The 21,725-nt window shown below is 40.5% G+C and overlaps 1 protein-coding gene across 1 annotated transcript in view; it reads right to left on the bottom strand.

Moving 5' to 3' along the window:
- BRDT (bromodomain testis associated) overlaps nucleotides 1–21,725 on the bottom strand; it is a 51,709-nt gene that overhangs the window by 29,476 nt on the left and 508 nt on the right. Inside the window, 10 exon segments of the mRNA XM_025201920.1 lie at nucleotides 1,246–1,359; nucleotides 1,459–1,751; nucleotides 1,842–2,029; nucleotides 5,012–5,203; nucleotides 5,504–5,632; nucleotides 9,350–9,706; nucleotides 11,383–11,558; nucleotides 15,308–15,437; nucleotides 16,992–17,129; nucleotides 21,145–21,389. Of these exon segments, the coding sequence (XP_025057705.1) occupies nucleotides 1,246–1,359; nucleotides 1,459–1,751; nucleotides 1,842–2,029; nucleotides 5,012–5,203; nucleotides 5,504–5,632; nucleotides 9,350–9,706; nucleotides 11,383–11,558; nucleotides 15,308–15,437; nucleotides 16,992–17,129; nucleotides 21,145–21,336 (1,909 nt within the window). The 5' untranslated portion in view covers nucleotides 21,337–21,389.

The following is a 21,725-nucleotide window of genomic DNA, read 5'->3' as shown; positions in this document are numbered from 1 at the left end:
GTTCTATTAGCTCAAATAGCATATATAGCTTGAATATATATATTTAGGTAAGTCTGTTTTGGGGAAAGGCCCTATCAGTTCAGCTACCTGGTTCCAAAGGTTTGGTACTCAAATAGGCAACTGTTTTGGCTGAACTTGGACCTCTAAGTTTAGGCACTTGCTATCAGGCCTACAAGGCAAGACAGACTTCTGCAACAATGCACAGGGTACCAGAACTTTTGAAGTGACACTGCAAGGCTAACTAAAGATGGGAAAAGATATAGAATACCTTTGCTACCATAAGAGGCAACATGCCATCATTCAGACAGTAGCAAAAGCCGATTACTCAGTTATGGGAGCATGACTTGAGAGCTGGAGTTACCAGAAGCCTTTGGAATCATGCCTGTGAGTCAAAGGAAAGGAAAAATGAAGTAGTGTCAGTTTCTGAACACATGCTTTAAAGTGTTTATTGGAAGTCAGTGCAGTGCACCAACACAGCAGGTGTCAATACATTTCATTGTATACTTCATGACTGACATGGATTCCTTCAAAGAAGGAAGTGAAGGCTTATTCCAATGAGGAGTGCTGGAGGGACTGGTATTAATAGGCCTCTGCCTAGGTGTGACTCCTTACCAGTGTGCTTAGTTTTAGACTTACCAACAGAAATGCAACTACAGATTGGATGGAAAGAGGGTCTCCTGAACTCCCATAGGAGTCACACTGGACTCTACTCCACCCTGGGTACCCTCTGAAGACCCTAGTGGATATTTTCAAAACAGCACATACAGACACTTTAAAGGTCTTTGCCATCCGAAAGAAGATATCAGTACAAAGGGAGAGAGATTAAAAATTGAATTTCTGTACTGCACAGAAGAACTTCTGAAGCATCTATTATCGGCCATTGTCAAAACAGACAGGATGACAGGCTATATGCAGTATAGCCTGTCTTGCTGACACCCCATATGATTAGAGATGCTAAAGCCAGGAGGCATAAAAGTTACTTTCTTTGATTTCTTAAAAATCTAGGAAAGAAGGATAGATTAAACAGCTGCTGTGTTTTAGTTGACCCAACACAGAAAACACTGTGCTAACTCAAAAGTGAGTAAAATCCAGTGACTAGGAATTTCTTGCATTTCCAGAAAGAAAGTCTCATCAGTTACATCATGGAGCACAAACCTGATAAAGGAAATACCATTTCAAAGCCACCCCTGCCTCACACTCCCTCCCCTCGCTTTTGGAAAGCACTACAGTAAAAGAGCCCATTACGTTTGGTGTTTTGCTTCTTGGGGTTTAGTTGCCCATTGACATCCAAAAGCCTCTTTTCTAACTCTCTTTTTTTCTCAAAATTAAGTTCTTCTTTTGACTTTACTGGTTTCTTAGCTGTATATGAAGAAAGAACAGTTAAAATGTACATCCAAACCTGATAAGTTCTGGCCAATCACAGAATGATTATGTAGCTTACTCATGGTACACACATACCATGTTGTTTTCTTGTTTTTTTCCTTAAGCAAGCCACCACATATTTCTCTAGTTCTCTAAGTGTTGATGCTTTTAAAGTTTCAAAGTCTATTTCTATCTCATCAGGGTTAGAGTTTCTCAGTGAAGGCTCTCTTGACTGTATTATATGCACTACTCTTCCAAGTTTATCTCCAGGGAGTTTATTTATGTCCAGACTTAACTGTCTTTTTTCATCATAATTCATAGGCTTGGCACTATCCTCATCTTCTGACTTGTGCGCCAATAAAACTTGCTGCTTGGTTCTTTTTGATTGACTGAGAGAGAGGCAGAAAAAAAAAAAAAAGTTAGTGCATTGACAGCAATTTAAAATAATTTAGGACACCCACACAATCCTATACACTTACAGGTTTAACGCCAATTTTTTCTTCAATTTTTTTGTGTACTTTATCTTCTTTTTTTTCTGAGTCACATTTTTCATTTTAGATTTTTCCTTGCTTCCTCTCTTTTCTTTCTTAGCCGTTCCTTTTCTCTTCCTGGGTTTGGGGAAAGATGTTTTGGTCAAAGCCCGCAACTGTTGTTGAAGAACTTTAAGCTGTCAAGGGAAGATAGAAAAACCTGCTTGAAATCATTACAGACATTATTGCATAGGGTGAAACTGGCCCTAGAAGTCATTGGAGACTTTTGGCAGTTGGAATGGCACCAATAGGATGTTTATTAATGTTAACCTTTTTATGCTCTGACTAGCCCAGCTCTTATAAATGGGGAGGGACTTGCATGAAAAAAAGTCAAAGGAATGTTTTTGTGAACAGGTACATTTGTATGTGGGCTTGTCCACATGCATCTCCTCATTCTATGGAACCGTGAAGTTGACCTTTTACAGCCATATTTAAACCAAGACAAAGCATTCAGAACAGACCTTGAAAATAGTTCTATTTGTTAGGGCTGTGCAAAACTTTGGTTGCCGATTTGATTCAGAGGAGATTTGGCTCAATTCAGCAGCTGAATCTGAAATCAGATCAGGAGATCAACAGAGGTCTGAAACGATTTGGAGGCTTTGAATCGATTTAAAAAGATTTGAAGAGATCCAGGCAGTCTCCACTCACCGCCGCAGGGAGCTGGTACGGAGTTTGGGTCCAACAAGTAGGGGCAGGCGGGAGGAGTGGGGAGGGGACCATGAGGGGTCTCCTGCCAGGCCCCACCCCCTGCCTGGTCCCCCAGTCTTCTACCTGCTCTCCCAGCCCTGCCAAAGGCTGCCCCACCCAGCCCCAGCGTCCTGGCACTTTTTAAAAAAATGCCCCCACTCACTGACTGCTTCAGTGGCAATTAGGGCTTCTGGGGGCTCATGGCAGAGCCCCCCCCAATACAGCGTGAGGCAGTGGGGATCGCCCCCTGCCTGGCAGAAGCCGGTGAGTGCAGGGCTTTAAAAAAGTACCGGGATGCTGGGGCCAGGCAGCCATTGATGGGGCTGGGGCCTGTTCGATTTGGAGATTTGGCTGATTCAGTGGTGGCTGAATCAATTTTGGACAGCGATTCAAATCATTAAATTGAATCCCTGTCCCTCGACTTGGCCAAATCTGAAGCGAATATTAGCCATTTTGCAGGGGCCTACTATTTATACTACATAGAGATTATTAAAAGGATGGGTAAGTCTAGTCTAATCATATTTTCTGGCTAATTCTACCATGAAAGAAATGCTTATACACACACCCAGATAAAAGTCAAGCAGCATACATGCTTCTTGGTACCATTTATGGGCCTTTCAAACCATTAAATTCAGTGGCCAAAATTATTGCGCTTTATATTAGTTTCTAGCTTTTTAGCTAATGTGCTACAATAAGAAACATTTTGTTTTGAAACTAGTGATTTTTGTTTTGAAATTAAATCTTTACCCAGATATTAGAAATGAACACTAAAATCTCCCACAACCAAATTTACCTTAAACCAAGATAAACTGTTTGAACCCAAAGGCAGATATTCTCCTCCTCCCCCCACTAGCAATCAAAGAAAAAAGATTCAGTTATTTGTAGAGCTTGCCAGCCATTATAAAAGTTTCACATTACCATTAAGCTGAATGGATTTGAAACCATTTTTAAGACTAATCACAATTAATTATGAGCACAAGCAATAAGGAATGAGATTTCAAACAGTATTGGCAACTCATATTCAAGTCATTCTAGTGATAGAAGTGCAGGTCAATGGTGCCTGTAAGGATTTAACGAAGGATGGCAATATGGTTTGTGAAGCCATTTTAGGAGTCAGAAAGCCTGTTAAAAAAAGTCTAGGCTAGAAGAAAGTGGAAGAGAGCTAAATGGATGGATTAATTGAAGAGTCAAGAGCAAGATCCATGACTCCAAAAGATGTAGAGTAAGCAAAGCAATGGAGCTTGAGCAGCTTATCTTACTATTTATTAGCTGCTTTAGTCTTCTTTTGACAAGAAAGAGGCGATTGTAATTAGATCACTAAGCAAGTCAACCCCAGGTAGACTTAAGCACTTCCCCCCCCCCTCTTTCAAAAAGTGTTCAGTGTAAGATTTCTCTTAGCAGGTAAAAAATGTATTTCCTGAAAGCTTCAAAATCATCATTTAGAAAATTAAAGTCTACCATTAGAAAAATCCATTGCCTTCCAGAAAGTAACAAGGCAGACTTTCACATGAGAACAAAAAAAAAAAAAAATGCTACACCAATATTTAAAGTATTTTCATACTAGCTTGCAGTTCTAGGACTTAGAATGGCGACCTATGAATGAGAGCTAGCCCAGACACTGTAGCTAAGGACAGACATTCAAAGAGCCTGAGCTGAAACTGATTCCATCTTTGCAGGTTAGTCTAACTTGGTAAGGCTAAATCAATAAGTTTTGTAACTGTACAGACATCCCAGAAATGCCACCACATGCCTGCAGTGGCTCAGGCTAGAAACCAGGGGGTGCTAGAGCAGCCCTCCAGTCCCTTCCACAGAAGGGAGCTGAGGGGCATGTGGCCAGACCCAGCAGGGTGCTCTGATTAGCCCAGCAGGGAACTGGTAAGTGATAAGTGTTTATCACCCTCCAACTCAGTTTTTGATCACCCCATTAAGAAAACAGGGACATTACCAGCTACCTGTTGATTCAGCAGACCATAGCCAGCATGTGGTCTGCTAGCTAATACACAGACACCTCTATGTAAGGCAGAGGGGAGGGGGAAATTCCTGCTTAACAGGGAGTGGGGGAAGGGGGGGAGCAGCCTGCAGTCTGCCTTCCCCCCCTCCCCCCCCCCCCCCCCTCCCTGAAGAGGGGAGGGGCCAGCCCTACCGTGGAGCAGAGCCCCACCCAGCTCAGAGAACATACCAGGATGCTGGAGGAGACTGGTTCAACTTGAACCAGCAAAGTGTCTGGGACAGACATTGCATAAGCCGGTTTGACCCAAATCAGTTGAGTCTGATAAACCTGGTTGAATGTAGCATCTCAAACCAGTTTTGCCATTTTCAAACTCATTTATGTGCACTGAACAGCTGTTCTATTACAGGTTTAAACCAGTTTTTGATTATTTAAATGGTCCCTAGCCTGTGAGTTTGTAATGGCCATACACACTGCTGCTTACTTGCTCCTGAAGCTTTGCAAGGCGCTGTGCTCTTTCATCTTCTGAGTCTTCAGAAGAGGACTTTTTTTCAGAGGAGTCTTCACTGCTGCTTTCAGTAGAAAAAGCTTTTACTAGTTCAGTTGCGGAGTGTGACAGAGGTAGCTTTGCAACAGGTTCATCTGGAATTTTAGCAAACTGTCTCTCAAAAATATCCTTTAAAAAACAAACAAACAAACAAACAAAAAAATACAGAACAAAGCCATACACAACATACAATCAGAATCATGTCAGTTGGGGAGGAGGGGCAGCTTTCTTTATAGAATAGAAATCAAGAGTTTTACAAGCTTTAGAGGCTAGATATTACTTTAAGACATGTGACAATGACTTATTGGTTCAAATCCTGTAAGAACCTAGTGATTCTCCTTATTTTGGGTAGGCTAACATTTTAAAAACCTGAAACTTTAGATTGAGATCCAATAATGGGAGCATTAAGTTTGTCTAGTGATAACTCACCTGGAGTTTTCTTGCCAGAGCAACCACTTCATGGTCTGGAGAATTATATTTGTAGCAGTTCATAAACATTAACCGAACATCTGCAGCAAATTCTTGTGTATCTTTATATTCATAGTTATCCATTTTTTTCTACAAAAAAGGAGAAGAGTTTAGGAGATCACAGCTTTAGAGCTCCACAGTACATTCCTGGAACTTTCAACACTTGAGAAGCTTCTAGAGTGAGTTAAAAAAAAAAAAAAAAAAAAAAATACAACAATCAAAAGAAGAATAAAACCAGAACTTAAACTTACAACAGCAATGTTTTATCTGGACTAGTAGAGTTAGCTTATTATAGCAGCTCCAAAAACTAAATATAGAAAAATGTGTTCTTCTCTCTCCATTTATGTTGCTGATAGCTGATTCCATGGGTGGATCTAGGATTTTGAAAAGAGGGGGGCAGATGGTGTGGTGCATCACCATATATAAAAACAAAACAAAACACAACACACTTTTTTCCCCCCAGGTAAAAAGAAACAAGAAGCTTTACTAATATGCTAGGGGTTGAGGGTTATATTATTTAGTTCAAGATCAAAGCAAAAGCAAATATAAATTTTTATTGGAATATTAATTCATTTGCTATATCAGATATAACGTATAACACCACAAACTATGCAAAAAGTAAATCCAAAAGACATAGAACAAAACGTAGCCTTGAGGATCTTGACAATACATCCAAGGCTTCATTGAAAAGCCATTTCCATACCCGAGTTGATGTTCACCCAAGTTAATGTTTTCGCAGTTGAAATACTGTTTTTAGCTAGAGTTAAACAGATCTGCAGGGCTGTGATATAGAAGCTACATTAGAGGAGCAGCAACACAGACAGCAGAATTGCAGAAGAAAGGAGACTTGGACTAGTAGATCATAAAAAAGGGAGAGGGTTGTTAATACTTGTAGTATGAAGAGTTTAGATGAAAATCAGGTAGATTATAAATGAGCCACTAAGTCAAGCAAATCTCTCACTGCTGCCTGAATAGAAATACTGCTGCCACTGCTTTGCAAGGACCAGGCATCAAAAAAAGGGGGCATGACTACATCACTGTAATGCTCCTGGATCTGTCCCTGGCTAGTTCAATTAAGCTTTGTTAATTAATTAACCCAATCAATTCTAAGCGGGTAAAAAAAACAAACAAACAAACCTAGCCTTTCAGTACTAGTGTTAGCTTTTGAAATAGTTTGCCTTTCATTTTGTTTGTGTCCTATACTGCATGCTTTGAATATAGCATTTTTTGTATTGCAATATATAAAAAAAAAAAAAAAAAAAAATTAAGGATGACAGTACCTTCTTTAAAATAAACTTCAGCACATTCTCTAAGAAAATGTTTTGGCACAGATGCATAGAACTGGCCAGTACAGTTTGCTGTACACGGTACAGGAGCAGCATGCCAGAGGTTCACTGCTGTGAAGAAAGATGTTACCTCCTTTCCTTGCTGCCAAAGTGCATGTGAAGAGGCTATTTAACACACCAATTTTGGGTGGCAAAACGGTGACATCTTTTCTTCAGTAGCTGGAGGTTCATTGTTTTGAGGCAAGTGCTAGGTGTGTATTGAGGGGCTAGTAACTCTCTAGCTCAATTCCATCACTGCTTTCCCTTCCCCCCTCTGGCAGCAGCCAGGGCATGTACCCCACTTGCACACACTGCTATGGCTAGAAAGAGCTGAGCAATTGACAGCTTTATTTAAATTCAGGTTTTTAAATAATATTTGGCCCCAATTAAAAAGGGTATTTGTTAGATAGCTAAGGAACTTTAGGGCACAAGAGTCTACCAGAAGTAGGCACCTATTTTGTCCCCCCCTTCCCCAATTAATATAGTCCCTTACAGTGTGGTTTTTTGTTTTTGTTTTTTTATACGAGGGCTGTGGCAGGCCAGTAGGGGGCGCTCCTGCGTTGAGCCGCCCACCTCATTGCGTCCGCCCCCCTTCCAGGCTCTGAGTGCCCTCCCTGGGGTGCCTCACATTCGGCTGAACCCTTCCCTGGAGCACACCCGCTAGCCTGGGGTTCCCACTGCCACCATCCAAGGCTCTGGACCCAATTCTGGCTCTGTGCACCTTGGAAAACGCAGGCCTGATCGTCCAGTGGGTACTAGACCCAATACAGGCACTTGGGGCACTTCCAAGTCAGGGGCTTATTAGAAAAAGTCTCCCTTAGTCCACAGACCTAAGGGGCCTCCTCAGCATAATTTAGACCCACCCCTCAAAAAGTCTCCCACACCAGTCACAAAGGAGAACTTTATTGATTACAGGGGGCAGGGTGAAAATGGGATAAAAGGTAGAGCAATATCAGAGGAATCTCAGAGGAATCCCATAGAGCAAACTAGAATGGCTGAGGTAGCCGTTTAAACATGCATCTGAGTTACTGTAAGCTAAATATCTAGTCGGATCTCGAGTAGCTTACTCACATGCATCATCCAGAGGTGGTTGGAGTTTTCCTCTGAAGGCAGGTCACTCTTTGAGCATGCGGTTATGAGGAGAGCGCCAGTTTCAGATTCACCTGGATGACCGCATGGCTAATGGCTGCCTTCTTCCTGGCCCCGGGCTTTAAATAAACTCTCTGACCTCAGCAGCCCAGTCCAACCGAAGCTGCCAGTGCTGGCAACTAGCCAACCAATCTGAAAAAGCATCACTGGCTACCTGGGCCGGTGGGCTGGGCTTTTTCCTCCCCCGCCCCAGGTGACCAGAGAACCCACACCCAAGGCACCAGGCCCCTGTCATGTGAGCAGGGAGGAAGATCCTCCGCCCTGAGGAATGCAACACCAGCCTCTCATGCTGGCAGAGACAGATCTCTGGAAAGGGACACAGACGGTGGCCTTTCTGCCACAAGGGCAAATAGGAGTACTTTAATAGTAGCCAAGTAACTAAGTCTAAAGCTGTTCCTTCATTTAAAGGAGAGGTAGCACCTAGAATTGAGATGCATGGCTTTTGCATTTTCAGGTAACATTATGAAAACGGGCAGGTTCAAACAGTAAATACTAGAAGACTATGCAAAAATACCTGTGAACAATCAGGGTTTAAAAAACACCCAAAAAAAAAAAAAAAAAACCAAACCACTCTTGGGAGAGTGAATGTTTGTCCATGCTGTGCCTCGTCTCAGAAAATAATATAGTTCTCCAGCACCCCCACCCTCAGCAAGTTGACAGAGTCACCCAGGACTCTGGTGCTCCAGCAGAGCAGAACACTCCCCTCAAGCCCCATGCTGTGCTGCAGGGAAATTCAGAATGACCACAGGCAGTCTGTGTCAGCCAATCAGGGCTGCCCCCATGCACTACTGGCACCTAAGGAAGCCTACAGAACATGGAGATGTGCACACAGGCCATTCCTTCCCAACATGCCAGCTGCAGTGTCAGCATTGCAGGCTCTCATCATTCAAATGTTTGTGCATGCAGCTCTGGAAAAGTTTTTGTACCAGGAGAACAAACCTGGGAGAATTCTCCTTGAGTATTTAAATATTTGTACACAGCCTTAAATAGCCCCTAGAAATTTATATACAGCCAAGGAAAATAAATAAATAAATAAATAAAAATTCTACTCATAGCTCACTTGAATCATAAAGAGAATGTAATTTAGGATCCTGTATTCATTTTAGTTAAGATCGGATTAGCCTACAGGCAAGAAAAATAGTTTTGTCAGTCATCTACAATACAAAACAGCTAACATTCTTTGAATAAGCCACTGTGTATAGAAAGATGTAGTCTCTGTGCTTGTTTATTGCTTTCAAAAGAGGAAGTTTGTTACATGTTTTCAGGTTACACTTAAGATACCTTGTTAGGGGACCAAAAAACCAGAAATATATTCAAGTCTGAAGCCACTTACCTTAATAATACCAAGGTCCATAGGGCATTTAATTATATCAAGTCCCAAGGCTGCAACATCTGCAGATTTATAAAAAGGCCAAGCATATGCTGCATGTTTCTTCAAAAACATTTCTTTAAGGATCTCATTGCAATGTTTCAGTTGTTCTGAAAGTCGAACTTTTTTGACCACCTCAGGAGACTGTTGAGAATCTGGCACATCTCGCTTTGGAAACTTCTCTGGTAGACTACATTCATTCTCTCCTCTACACGGTTTAGCAACTTTTGGTTCATTAAGTACAGGAGAAAATTCACTGCTTGCTGTAAATAATGCAGTAGGAGTTGTAGTATCAGCCTTCCTTTTCACACCTTTTTTAACCTGGAACACAGTTTTGCAGTTTTACTCAGAATATTTCAAGTGATTAGAACAAGACAATCTCCTCATTAAATGGAGCAAAGAGAGGCAGGTTAGTAACCAGCTAGTTTAGCACATGGGAGAAGTCTCTTGCTTCTTACCACATACAGGTTCTGTTCATTCACAGCATTTTTTTTTTTTATGTCTTTCTGCATCTTTAGGCTCCTGAAAATTTTTTTTTTTTTTTTTTTTTTTTAAACGGCAGGGGCAACATGTAGGGGGTGCATGTGCATCCCCTGAGCGTGGCAGTGCACCCCCTACAAAAAGGCATTGCTGACAGTTGACAGTACCTGTGGGTGGTTGCTGCTTACCACTGTCATATTGAACGTAATAGTTGCCCATTAGCCAGTTTTAGGAAGAAGACAAGATTCATCTTCTTATCTAGGCCATTGTTTTGGCCTACGTGTGGAAGGTCCTGACTTAAGGCTTTGAGCAAACTCTTGAATTTTATCTTTAGAGGCCTTTAACAAAGTTAACCTAAAAAATGACCCTTAAGCAAACATCCCACATTCTGAGAAATCAAACCCTAGGAGCCTTTGAAAAGATTGGAAAGAAAGGAATTTCCCCAAAGTAACTGAATAGTCAACAAAAGAAACTGATTACCAAGCAAAAGAATCTGTCAAGTAAGATCCGAGCCCAAATTTGGGAGTAGTGACAGGTTTGGGTAGGAGGGGCCCAAGACGGCAACTCACTCAATAGAAACTGTAACCTACTATCCCAATTTGGAGGTAACCTCACTTGCAGAACAACGAAGGAAGAATCGCAAGTGTAGGCCGGATCAGACTGATCACCTGAACCACCCTCTCTGTGAACATGAATCTGTTAGTTCATGCTGAAGCCGCAGAGCGCCCGAAAAGGGACTGAAAGAAGGGGACTTGTTCCTTTGACTGCTGAGGACCAACCCTAAAACCATGACTAAAGAATGAAGGTATACCTGGGGGTTTGGTTTCTCGGAATTCTAGGACTAAGTATATTATGAAAAATAATAGTATTGATTCAAATTTAACTTTGAGTTGTAATTGTAGTTGTTTTTGTAATACTAATTCTTATCATTGTTTGGGAAGGAAGTGCATTCGGAGCATTGTTTCTGATATATGTAGTTATTGTGTTCTTAATGTTTGTGGTATTTCTTAAAGCTAAGCAGCGTTATATACGTAGCAAAGAATTTTAAAATAAAATTGTGTTGTATGAATTAAGAGTGTAATCATTGTGAAAATCGTGCAAATAGCTAAAAATTTCCCCAGCCAGTGCATCAAAAAAATCAGTAAGTTGTGTGGGATTTTCTCTATTCCATAACCCACTAGAGACAACCACCCTGCCACTGGCGGGTGGTCTGCAAACCCCGCGGGCCTCTGCTTACACTGCCAGTGGCGGCTGCTCATTGATCCTTGGTTGATGCTTGCCACCCCACCCCCTCCTCCTCTGCCGCCAACAGCACCAGCAGCGTCTGCAGGAGCTCCCCTGCTTACTGCCACCGCCATGCTCCAGCCACCACCATGCCCCCCCAGCCTCTGGGGACATGAGTTGTTCATGTTAAATGGGGTTACATTTTGTTTTGTGGGGGGTACATTGTACCGACTACTGCCTTGGGCAATATTGATATACTTCCCTTTAGAGATAAAATATTCAGAGCAACTTACTTTTGTTATAAGGACTGTGGCTGGCATTAAAGTACTCAAATGAGCTGTAGACAAAGATGCTGATGTACCCTTCTGTGACACTGGAGTCATAACTTGAGATTGCTCAAGACATTCAAGTGGTTTCTGTAGAGGATTTTGCTTAGCCTCAGAAGACCTTGGATCAGTCTGCTGAGGTCCTAATAAAAGTCAAAACAGTTTAAAAAAAAAAAAAAAAAAAAAAAAAAAAAAAAAAAAAAGAGCACACATTTTTCAATTATATTCCAAACCAATTTATTTCTCTCATTTGACTGCTGTTCATTTTACATGGTTATTTAGAATTATGTGCAGGATAATGTTCCTTATTTTTAATGCTTATCTGCCAGTGGTATATACTAGAGTGCCATAGGTTATGCTTCTAGGGTCTATGTTCCTAATGGAAGAACAAATTGAACAGCATTCATTTCTGATCAGAAGTTCTGGTTCAGTAGTAGTCACAGACACCCACCACAAGATATGCCCTGGAAGAGGGAAAGGAAAAAAAAAACCCAGACACCAAAAACAAACAAACAAACACAGTAACCTGTATACATATTCTTTATAAAAACAGGAAAAATGGAAGTTGGCAAACTACTAATAGTTTTCAAATATAAATATCTGTAACTATCATTTCTTCAAAGATACACACTTAGCAGGTATTCTGGAAATTAGAGGTCCCTCCCCCACAGTCTGCTATTATGAATAAAGAGTGGAAACACAAAAGTTATTGTAATCCTCACTGGCACTAGAACCAGTCAGTGGACAGACTGTAAATGGTGAGAACTTTCCTTGATGAATTTTTAAAAACAGCTCAGTGTTCCAGAAATAAGTTCTCTTAAATAATAGCTGACTTATTTAAGCTTTCTATGTTTTATGGGAGGAATTCAAAACAATGAGTTCAAATTGTGCTTAGATGGCAAAGTGGCTGTCCTTACAATTTCCTTATAGAAACAAGTGCTTCTCCGATTTACAGGACCAGAGCAGATGCCTACCAAGGCCCCTGGCCTCAGCTGTATGTGATGATACAGCAGAATATTGTAATGGTGATCAACAAGCTAGACAGATAAGCCCAGTACATTAGTGATTTTAGACAGGGTCTTTGAGACCTTTAGAAGAATGTATGGGAATAGAATGGCTATGCAAATAATGGATTATTCATTAAAACTGAATTTTGATATTAGCTCTGAAAGAGATGAATTTATAGCAGTGACTGTAAGAATTTAAAAAAAAGTCTGAAAATTCATTCCGTTTAAACCACCATGTTCCCTGGAAGATGGAAATGGGAAGGGTTGAGAGGGTAGAAAAAGCTGGTTACCCCCTTGGAACCAAACTCTCTCTCTCCCTGCACCCAGTGTTTACCATCAGGATAAAACATTAAGTACTTCAAGAAACAGCCAGCCCAAGTATTGTAAAGAGTTTATTCTTGAGGGGTTCGTAGAACAGTTCGCTGGCTCTCCTCTTAGAGAAAAGGTCTAGCACAAGAGAGCGTTTTCCCTTCTATCTTAGAGAAAGATGTCCATGGATTTAGCAAGGATCATGCTTGTGTAGTATTTCTCGATTTGCAGCAGGCTCAATTTTCTTAGCACACGTTTTAGCACCAAATATCATTAAAGTCTGCGCTTGGTTCACAAGCAATGAAGTGCCCAGCAAACCAAGAGCTCCGACACTTTGCATCTGGTAAGCTTTAGCCAGATTGCAGCATGTATACATTTGAGAGAGGAAACTATTGGCACGGTAGACACTGGACAATAGATCCTCAAGTGAGAGCCTTTCGTGGATGTAGGTTTGTTATCCAGAAATTGGATTTGTATAGGAAGCATTGATTAGACCAGAAGCCATGAAGGTTGCATTGCACCATAAAACAGCTGTAGCATGATATTTAGTGGGTGCACAGTCTTGTCTCACCTTACCAGAAGTCATTAGATGCCCTTGTTAAAAGTAAACAGATACAACCAGCTGTGAGACTAGAAAGGATCACTAGAAGGAGCTGGAATAACTGAGTGCTGTAGCTTCACTTAACCCTATTCAAGGGGGTTGCCTTAAGAGCTCATGAGTAAGCTTCATCCAATCTGCCAACAAGGGACACGGACCGAAAAGAGTTGATGCACGTGACATTGGCATTTCTGGAAAGGGTCTCTTGTGCATTTGCCTTGCGCTTCATTGGAATTCCAAGTAATTGTTGCAATTGCTATCAAATGTTTTTCCTCTGGCAATATTCAGTACACTGAAAGCAGAAGAGTATGATAGTTTAAAAATGCACTAAATATTCATTAGCATTTAATGAAAAGCAGCAGCAGGGAAGCTTCGGAAGGGTCGAGTCATATTCAGAGAGCATAATAGTGCCATTTTATAGAGGCAAGAGTCAGGCCGTCAAAAAAAAAACAAAACAAAAACAACATGTAGTTCACTTAAGAGGAGAAACATTTTTGTCATCATGAGAAGAAAGAAGAACAGACATTGCTATACAGACATGGCTTGGCTTAGTTTACATTTGAAATGTGGATATTTGATTTTTTAGGGGAAAAAAAAAAATCACCACCTCAAGTCACATTTTTTCCTCATATTCAAGTGGGTTTTTGTTTGTGCACGCGTGTTTTTTAAGATTAACCTGTTCAAGTATGTTACCCTAAAATTAGTTTCTTGACCCACGTTCATCTGCTCTTAAGACTAAATATTGTAATGGGAAAGTTTGTTATTACCCCGAAATAAAATAGTTTTTTTGATAAGCATACTGTTAGGTTAACAATAATTTAGATTATTGAAAAGTATTAGCTTTGCAGCTGAATACTAGGCATGACCTGTGGCCTAGCAACACAGCTGACCACAAGGCAGAATGATAGCTAAGCCTTTGTTTATGTTATGTTAAGTAACCATTTTAACTGTGTCAACCATTTTCTGAGAAAAAAGACAACGAACGTAATTCTGTCTAGGCCTTTGCACTGAGGACCAGCTACAGCATGGTATGAGATAAGATCAGTGGGGCCACAGAAGGAGGGAAGATGACACCGCTGAAAACAGAACAGATTGGAATGCAAAAGATAACATGTAACCGTTACTTAATTTCTGCCTTTGGAAAAGTACTAGCTAGAATAGATTAATGTAGTATTACTATGGAAACTTGTAATGCACCATATAAGGAGATGATGACCATAAGTATTGCATATTTAATGACCTTGTAGTTTTCTTTGTTAGAAAAGGTATAAAAGACAGCCCCACCCTTAAGTCGGGGGCCATTTTGCCTCTTTGCTGGTTTATGGTCTTTGCTCGAGCAAATAAACTGCAGTTAATTCTTTACCTGTGTTGTCTGGCCCCTATACAGCTAGACAACGGATACCAGGGAGTTTTCTCCCACGACAATATCTCACAATATTTGGAAAAGTGGAATGCATGTTGGGGGAGGAATCTACTAGAGACATTAGCTTTTCTATCTCTCTCAGTTCACATATTTTAAAAGACAAGCATAAAGATATTACCTAATTTGTTAAAGATCAGTGTTCATGAAAGGAACAGTGACCCGAGAAAAATATTGCAACTGTACTGTAGCCCTAATACTAGAACTGTTAAGTAGTAATAGAGCTTGTTCTTGAAACTCATATCAACAGAATATTAAGTTGGTTTAGCTAGAACTGACAGGATTTATTGGGATATTTAGCTACCAGAAACCATGAAATAGATTGTTTCTTCCTGCCTGTTGTGTTCCTAACAGTGTTGTCGTCACATGAAAGTGTACAATAATAATGTCAACCCTTATGTTGCTTTGAAAGTAGAGTGGCAAGTTCATAGGATGGCGATTGTATTTGACTTAATGGCTGTATGCAAACTTCCCCTGCAACTCCTTACAGAAACAAAGGAGTAACTGAGTTTACAGTCACCTTACTGTTAAGCTATTAATGTAGTACTTAGTATTTACCTTCTGGTTTCTTTCCTTTTCTCTTCCCTTTATTGGCAATCACCACTTTCTCTTCTGGTGGCATGTGCGCCAATTTCTGCATGAATACTTTTTCTAATGATTGAGCCATGAACACAATGTCATCACCTGGCTGCAAGATATAAAATTTGTAGATTGCAGTATATAGGAGATAAGACAATACTAGATGTTCATCTTCTTATACAAGACATAGGATAGTCTTATTACGCAAGTTGCCACACCAAAAACAAGAAAGGGATTACAGACTTCCCAACTAATTCCAGTAGAAGCTAACTTCATATTGAAAGCTTAAATGTTTTTCCCACTGTACCCTGGAGCACCTTTCTAATTCCCTTCTGTGCTTCTCTAAGCATCCCACCCTCACAGTGAGGAAGAGTATTGTGATCCACTTTAAAACTGCTCCAAGGATATAACTGAGACTAGCTGGTAAGTACCAAAATATGCTGTTTATGCTTGGAGATCTTGGCCAGCTATTTTATATTACAAAGTGCATCTAAATCAGGAAAAAAAAAAAAAAAAAAAAAAAGCATAGCATTAGTAATAGTTGACTGTGGGCTTTAAACATAGTAGCTCTGAATATCAGTTAAATGGGTTGTGTAGAACTGTGTTCTAGTGGATGCAATGGCAAAGCCTTCATGCAGACGCCACAGGAGAAGTAGGTAGAACTTTGCCTAGTTTCTTTAAGTATGAATAAATGCTAGAGACCAAATGCCACATTTACACAAATCTAAGATGAGATTCCCCCCACTACTTAACATGGGGAGGGGAGGGAGAAAGAGAGGGGAAGTCTCATCTTATTTTCAAGTACAAGCAGAGGAAGGAAGCCTCTAGCCATGGCTGCAGCCTTCTGCAGCCTTGGAGTCAGGGTCAGAGCTGCAGGCACAGCCTCCTCCCCACCTGTCCCTGTAGCCTCTGCTTACCTCCACCTTGCAGCTCCAGCTGGGGTCCTGTTCCATCTGGGGGTAGGGAGGACAGAACATGTACTGCCTCTGCCCCCAGCCCAGCCAGGCAGTGGCAGCTCTAACTCCAGGGCTGGGACTGAAGCTACCACAGACACCATGAGAGCTGCATGGCCAGGCTGGGGACAAGGAACACAGAGCATGTACTGGTCTCCAGCAGGAGCTGGAGCTGCAAAAAGGGAAAGTAAATAGCAGCAGGGGGCAAGGGCAGGGGTGTGTGGAGAAAGGGACTGGTACTCAGAGGTTCAGGCAATGCAAGGAGTAGCAGGCAGGGGCAGGGGTTAGATCAGACTTCTGCCACCTGCCCCACTACCACCTGCCCATCCCACCCCCACTCCTGCTACCGCTTGCCCCACTACAGGGGTTAAAGGGTGGGAAATTAATTCAAACGTGACCCTCCAAATATTAGATCCTAAACTATGGAAAAGTTGCAATAAAAAAAAAAGTATAAGTTTTCCACATCTAGAATCTAATTTATTATTGCAGGGGGAGGAGGGGAGAAAGGGGTCCATCTTAAATTCAGATGTGTCTTGAATTTGGGTAAATATGGTACATCCTTTTAAAAGTGAAATGCGTTTTCACTAAAGCATAAAAAGAAATGGTGGCAACGTAACCTAGCTACATAAATAGCTAATATTTTCAGACTTGTTTCTATTCTCTGTTAATAGAAGTGATGGTCAATAAAGCCATTTTGATAATCTACCTACCTTGTTATACACATAGCAGTTTGTGAACATTGTTTTGAAGTCTTCAATGCAGTCTGTAGCTTCTGTGTAATAATTGTGTTCCAAACGCTTCTTAATTGTGCTCAAGTCCATGGGTTTCTTGATGATATTATAGTAATCCTGCAGTTTTGAAAGAGGTTAACTCAGAATTGCTTATTTAAAGAGATTAGACACACATTTTTGTAAATTAGCTACAATGCCAAACTTCTGTTCTCCTTCCATTAACTGTGTTGTCAAGTTTGTACATTTAAGTTTATTCAAAGAAGGTTTCCCTTCAGATTTTTAAATTGTAAGTGGTCACAACTATAAAAGGTACTATGGAACTTCGCTTCTCCACCTTGTACTTTATTGGTAGCTCTCCTGTGATAGAATGGGGGGGCATCCATTTCAATAGTTTGAGGTCTGTTGGGATAAGTAGCTGTTTTACCAGGGAAAAATGCTATACGAAAGAACCATCAGCAAATCTCTAAAAAGTCAGAGGTAAAAGCAAGCATTTCTATTTTCCAGATGGAGAGAGATGAGAGCTTTGGAACCATTACCCAGTCAGATACTCTATCCAGAAGGGTGTTGCCCCTCTAGTGGCTATGTGCAGTGATGGGCAGATGATAGTACTAATTGACTGATTAATACTAATAAAGTTATTTTAACCAAGTCTACTTCTAGGAAAGAACATACTTAATCCTTGGGCTGGGAGACATTGGGACCTCCTAACTACATAAGTAGTTAATATTTTCAGACTTGTTTTGCAGTCCCATTAGTTAACTTGCACATAATTCCTGTTATTAGTGGGGATCTTTGAAGCAGTCATAACTAGAGCCGTTGATCCACTTTAAATGAAGGCAGAAGGCCAAATACTTCACAATGCAGATAATAGTTCTAGCAGAGAGGTGATGAGCCTGCACCAGGCATGCTACAGGTGGAACAGGCAGCCTCTGTGAGGGATGTAGCAGACTGAAGAGGGGATAGACAGCACAGTGGCTGATAGAGCAGCAGATTGGGCAGGAGAAGGGAATCAGAGTGGCACTTGGGAATGGTTTGGGGCTAATTTGTAGCACACCTGCCAAAAAAGTTGCCCCCTACTACTCTAGTATAAATGACTGCTGGACCTGTAGAGCTAAATATCAATAATTGTGACATGAATTGCTTCTGTCCACTTCTGGGATCAGAATATCAGTATAAACCTTCACTGTCCTTGTCATGAGGGCAGAAAAATTATTGTTGACCATGCAAGGGTTGAAGCTACACAAATTTAATACATGCATTTGGAAATATAAGTGGCTGCTATGGAAATCTGAAGAGGCAGAACTGGCCTGAGGCTAATTACAATTCTTGCTGCAACTGATTAAATGACCTTGAATATTCATCTCAAGTGACAGTTCCTCCTAAGAACAAAAGATACACCCAAAACAGATACAGAGAGTCACTGTAACAGTGCCTTTAGACAAACTGACCAAATGAGTTTGTCAAGAGAAAGATCCAGATAAAAGGTTTGTCTGGTCCAAATAAAACCAGTGATTTGAAGGGACTAGTTTTGAGAAAATTTTAAGTACTAGGAGGTATGTTGTGGCTAGAACTAGGGAAGGGAGACTATAAGAATTCAACAAGTCTAAACAATAATGAAGAAAATGTAAAGTTTACTTAGGATTTAATAATGCAGACTTAAGAAATTATTGAAGCTGACTTCAGCATCTCTCAGGCTATCAGACGTTATAACCATACTAATAATAGATATTTTGATTTGGCTGCCAAATGGAAATAATGCTTTGGCTTGATCAGAAACTGGGGTTTCAGAATATTTGACAATGGGTCATATAAAACATAGGGTTTTATACAGTTTTAATAAAATAGAAGTTCTAGATTTGTAGTAAACTGTTAACAGAACTGGAGCAAGAAACTTAACCCAAAGTGTCTCACTCCTTGGGAGGATATCCTAGTCATTTGAACATGAATGATCCTACAGGCAATGAGAATTTAACAGAATGGAATGGTTTCAGACAAAAGATTGGCAGAGACCTTAGGGCACCGAAGTATCTGAGCAGCCTTGCTGCTCGTGTATTGTAATTACAGCACATTGGAGCAGACTCAGTTAAGTAGTCTGCTGGAGCGTGATAATTACCACGCTTCAGCATCTCATGCTTCAGCGTCCCCACACTTTAAGATGGTAGTGGCGGTGCTTTATCCAACCTCATTCAATGAGCTTTAGATAAAAAGCACCCCTGCCACTGCTGTTTTGAAGCATGGGGATGCTGATACACAAGATGCCCTCGGTGATTTAATTAAAGTAGTTCTTGAAGCTGCTCTAAATAAAGCACCCAGTACCCTCCCCTCCCCCACTCCCAGAGCACACACTCTTAGAGACCAGGGGCTAGGGCCATCTCCTGGTAGGTGAAAGATACCAGGAGACGGCCCTAGTCCCTGCACAGTATTAATGGGAGAGGAAATCTGCACTTGGCTCTCATATCTATGCAACTTTCCAGACAACTAGGTTATAGGGCAAGGCAGGTAGCCTTCTGCAAACAGCTATTAAGTCTCCTTGCAGACCTAACCCACTCCAAAAAAAACAAACAAAAAAAAAAAAAAACCAAAAACAAAACAGACATACAGGCACATTTTAGGATAGAGAGAAAGGAAGTCAACTCTTTGCCCGAAGTTTTGCAAACTTCTTTGGCAATGAAGCTGGAAGCCCCAGTTCAAGGCAAGATATTTAAAAACCCACATGCACTTCTGGTGTGGGAAAGAAAAAAAAAAAAACAACAAAGAAAAAAGGCAATTATAATATCCATAAGGGGTTCAGCGATAGACTGGAAGAACAGTTAGATGAATAAGGTAAAGGTAAGAGTATAAAATAAAACCAATGCTATTGAGAAGATGGTTCAGAGGAAGAATAGTAGTTGATTCACTCCAGAAGAATGAAGGGAACATTCAAAAACTTGACGTTGCAAAGTGTAGGACTAATGAAAGGAAATGCATTGCATGGTGGTCACTGTTCATGGAACTCATTATTATAGGAGATAGAGAGACACTCCTAGAACTGTCTCTCTAAAAGGGATGAGAAGTTTGTAGATAAGTAAATGTTTCAAATACCAGAAATCATAAGTAAGGGATTTGGAAAGGATAAAATCTCCCATGCTTCAGTATGCAATACAAAAGATAATGAGGACTAGGAAGCAGCTTTTCTTAAAGACATTATTGCCTACCAGACTCCCTTCAAGGTTCTCTCTCTCCGAATCTAGTTCTGGTTCTTGCTTAATATCATAGATTAAAATCGACAATTCAGAACCATGCCAGTTCCTAGGTTTAACTCTTAATAGGTAGGGAACTTGGAAAGAATTATCTTCAATACCCATGAAGCTTTAAAATGCATTACCTAATGTACTGTGCATTGGAATTCTGCTATAGAATTCCATTAACTATTAACTGAATAGTTAATAAGGGAAGGGGTAACACACTATTCTAAGAAATGCTTGCTCAGTGCAACAGATTTGACTGACCAGAAAAGTATTTCATTCTTCTAAAGTTGAAGATCTATTGATTAAGCAACTAGTATGACCAGAGGAAATGCTCTAGTAAGATAAAGTCAGTTTCCTTTTGGTGTATTACACAGTTAGTTTCTAGTATTTTAAGATATGGAAATTTTCTTTATTTTGGTGAAAGTAGTAGAAAGATTTTAGACAGATTTGATGTCAACTTTACTGTTCCCAAAAAGTTGCCAAGTCAGATTAGTTGCCTGACACTTTCCATCATATCATAATATTGCGATTCATATGTAAAGGCATTTTCTGAGATCGTTTTATACTTCTGTGAGGCATAACTTAAAACAGTCCAAAGGAAACTGCACGGGGCATTTTAAAGCCACCTTTACCCCTTCCAGCATTGACTTTCATGAAGAGCTGGAAAGACCCTGGAATAACATGGCTAATCAACCTAAATTGCAATATGGAGCAGAATCTTTCTGTATTAAAAACAACACACACACACACACACACACACACACACACACACACACACACACACACACACAAAACAAAAATTAAATCCTCTAGCACCAAAATTTCAATTTACTCCTAGGGCCCAACTTATTTTACTGTTTTACAGGTTATTAAGGTCGCCATACAATACCAGACTGAATTCTTACCGGAAGGTTTAGTGCAACAGCATCAACAGGCTGGTGAAATGGCCAGGAAAAGCTGTGCCTCCACACAGCTTTCATGACCACCTTCTGCAGATATTGAAGTTGATTTGTTAGACAACCATTGTTTTTAGGATTTATGTATTCTGGTGGCAGAGGATTAACAATAGTTGAATGGTGCTGGTTTGGAACAGACATCTTTAGTAGGTTTCTGTAGTCATGTGTTTCAAGGTCTTGATTATAGGCTTAATCTGGAGGAAGGAAGCAAGGCAAAAACAAATTTATGATTTTTGGAACATAGTGGGAGGGAAAAAAAGGTCACATTAGTTGAGACTTGGAAGCTTGTGGGAAGACTAGCTATGGTTAAGCAAACTATTTCCAATATCAACAGTCAACACAGTTTAATTCAGAATAGGAAGTATTGTTATTTTAGCTTGCCTTTTGGTACCTGTAGGCAGTGCACTGTTTTTTGTTTTTTTTTAGATTAATGAACAGTGCTGACACTTAAATTTGTCTTCCTCTTAACCAATTAGAGTTGAACTTAAGTTTTAAATTTAAATTATAAATTGCATATTCTGGGTTCAGCA

The sequence above is a fragment of the Alligator sinensis genome, unplaced genomic scaffold (genome assembly GCF_000455745.1).
Source record: "Alligator sinensis unplaced genomic scaffold, ASM45574v1 scaffold199_1, whole genome shotgun sequence".
Taxonomy (NCBI): domain Eukaryota; kingdom Metazoa; phylum Chordata; order Crocodylia; family Alligatoridae; genus Alligator; species Alligator sinensis.
The sequence above is the reverse complement of the archived record's forward strand: the minus strand, read 5'-3'. Positions and strand labels throughout refer to the sequence as shown.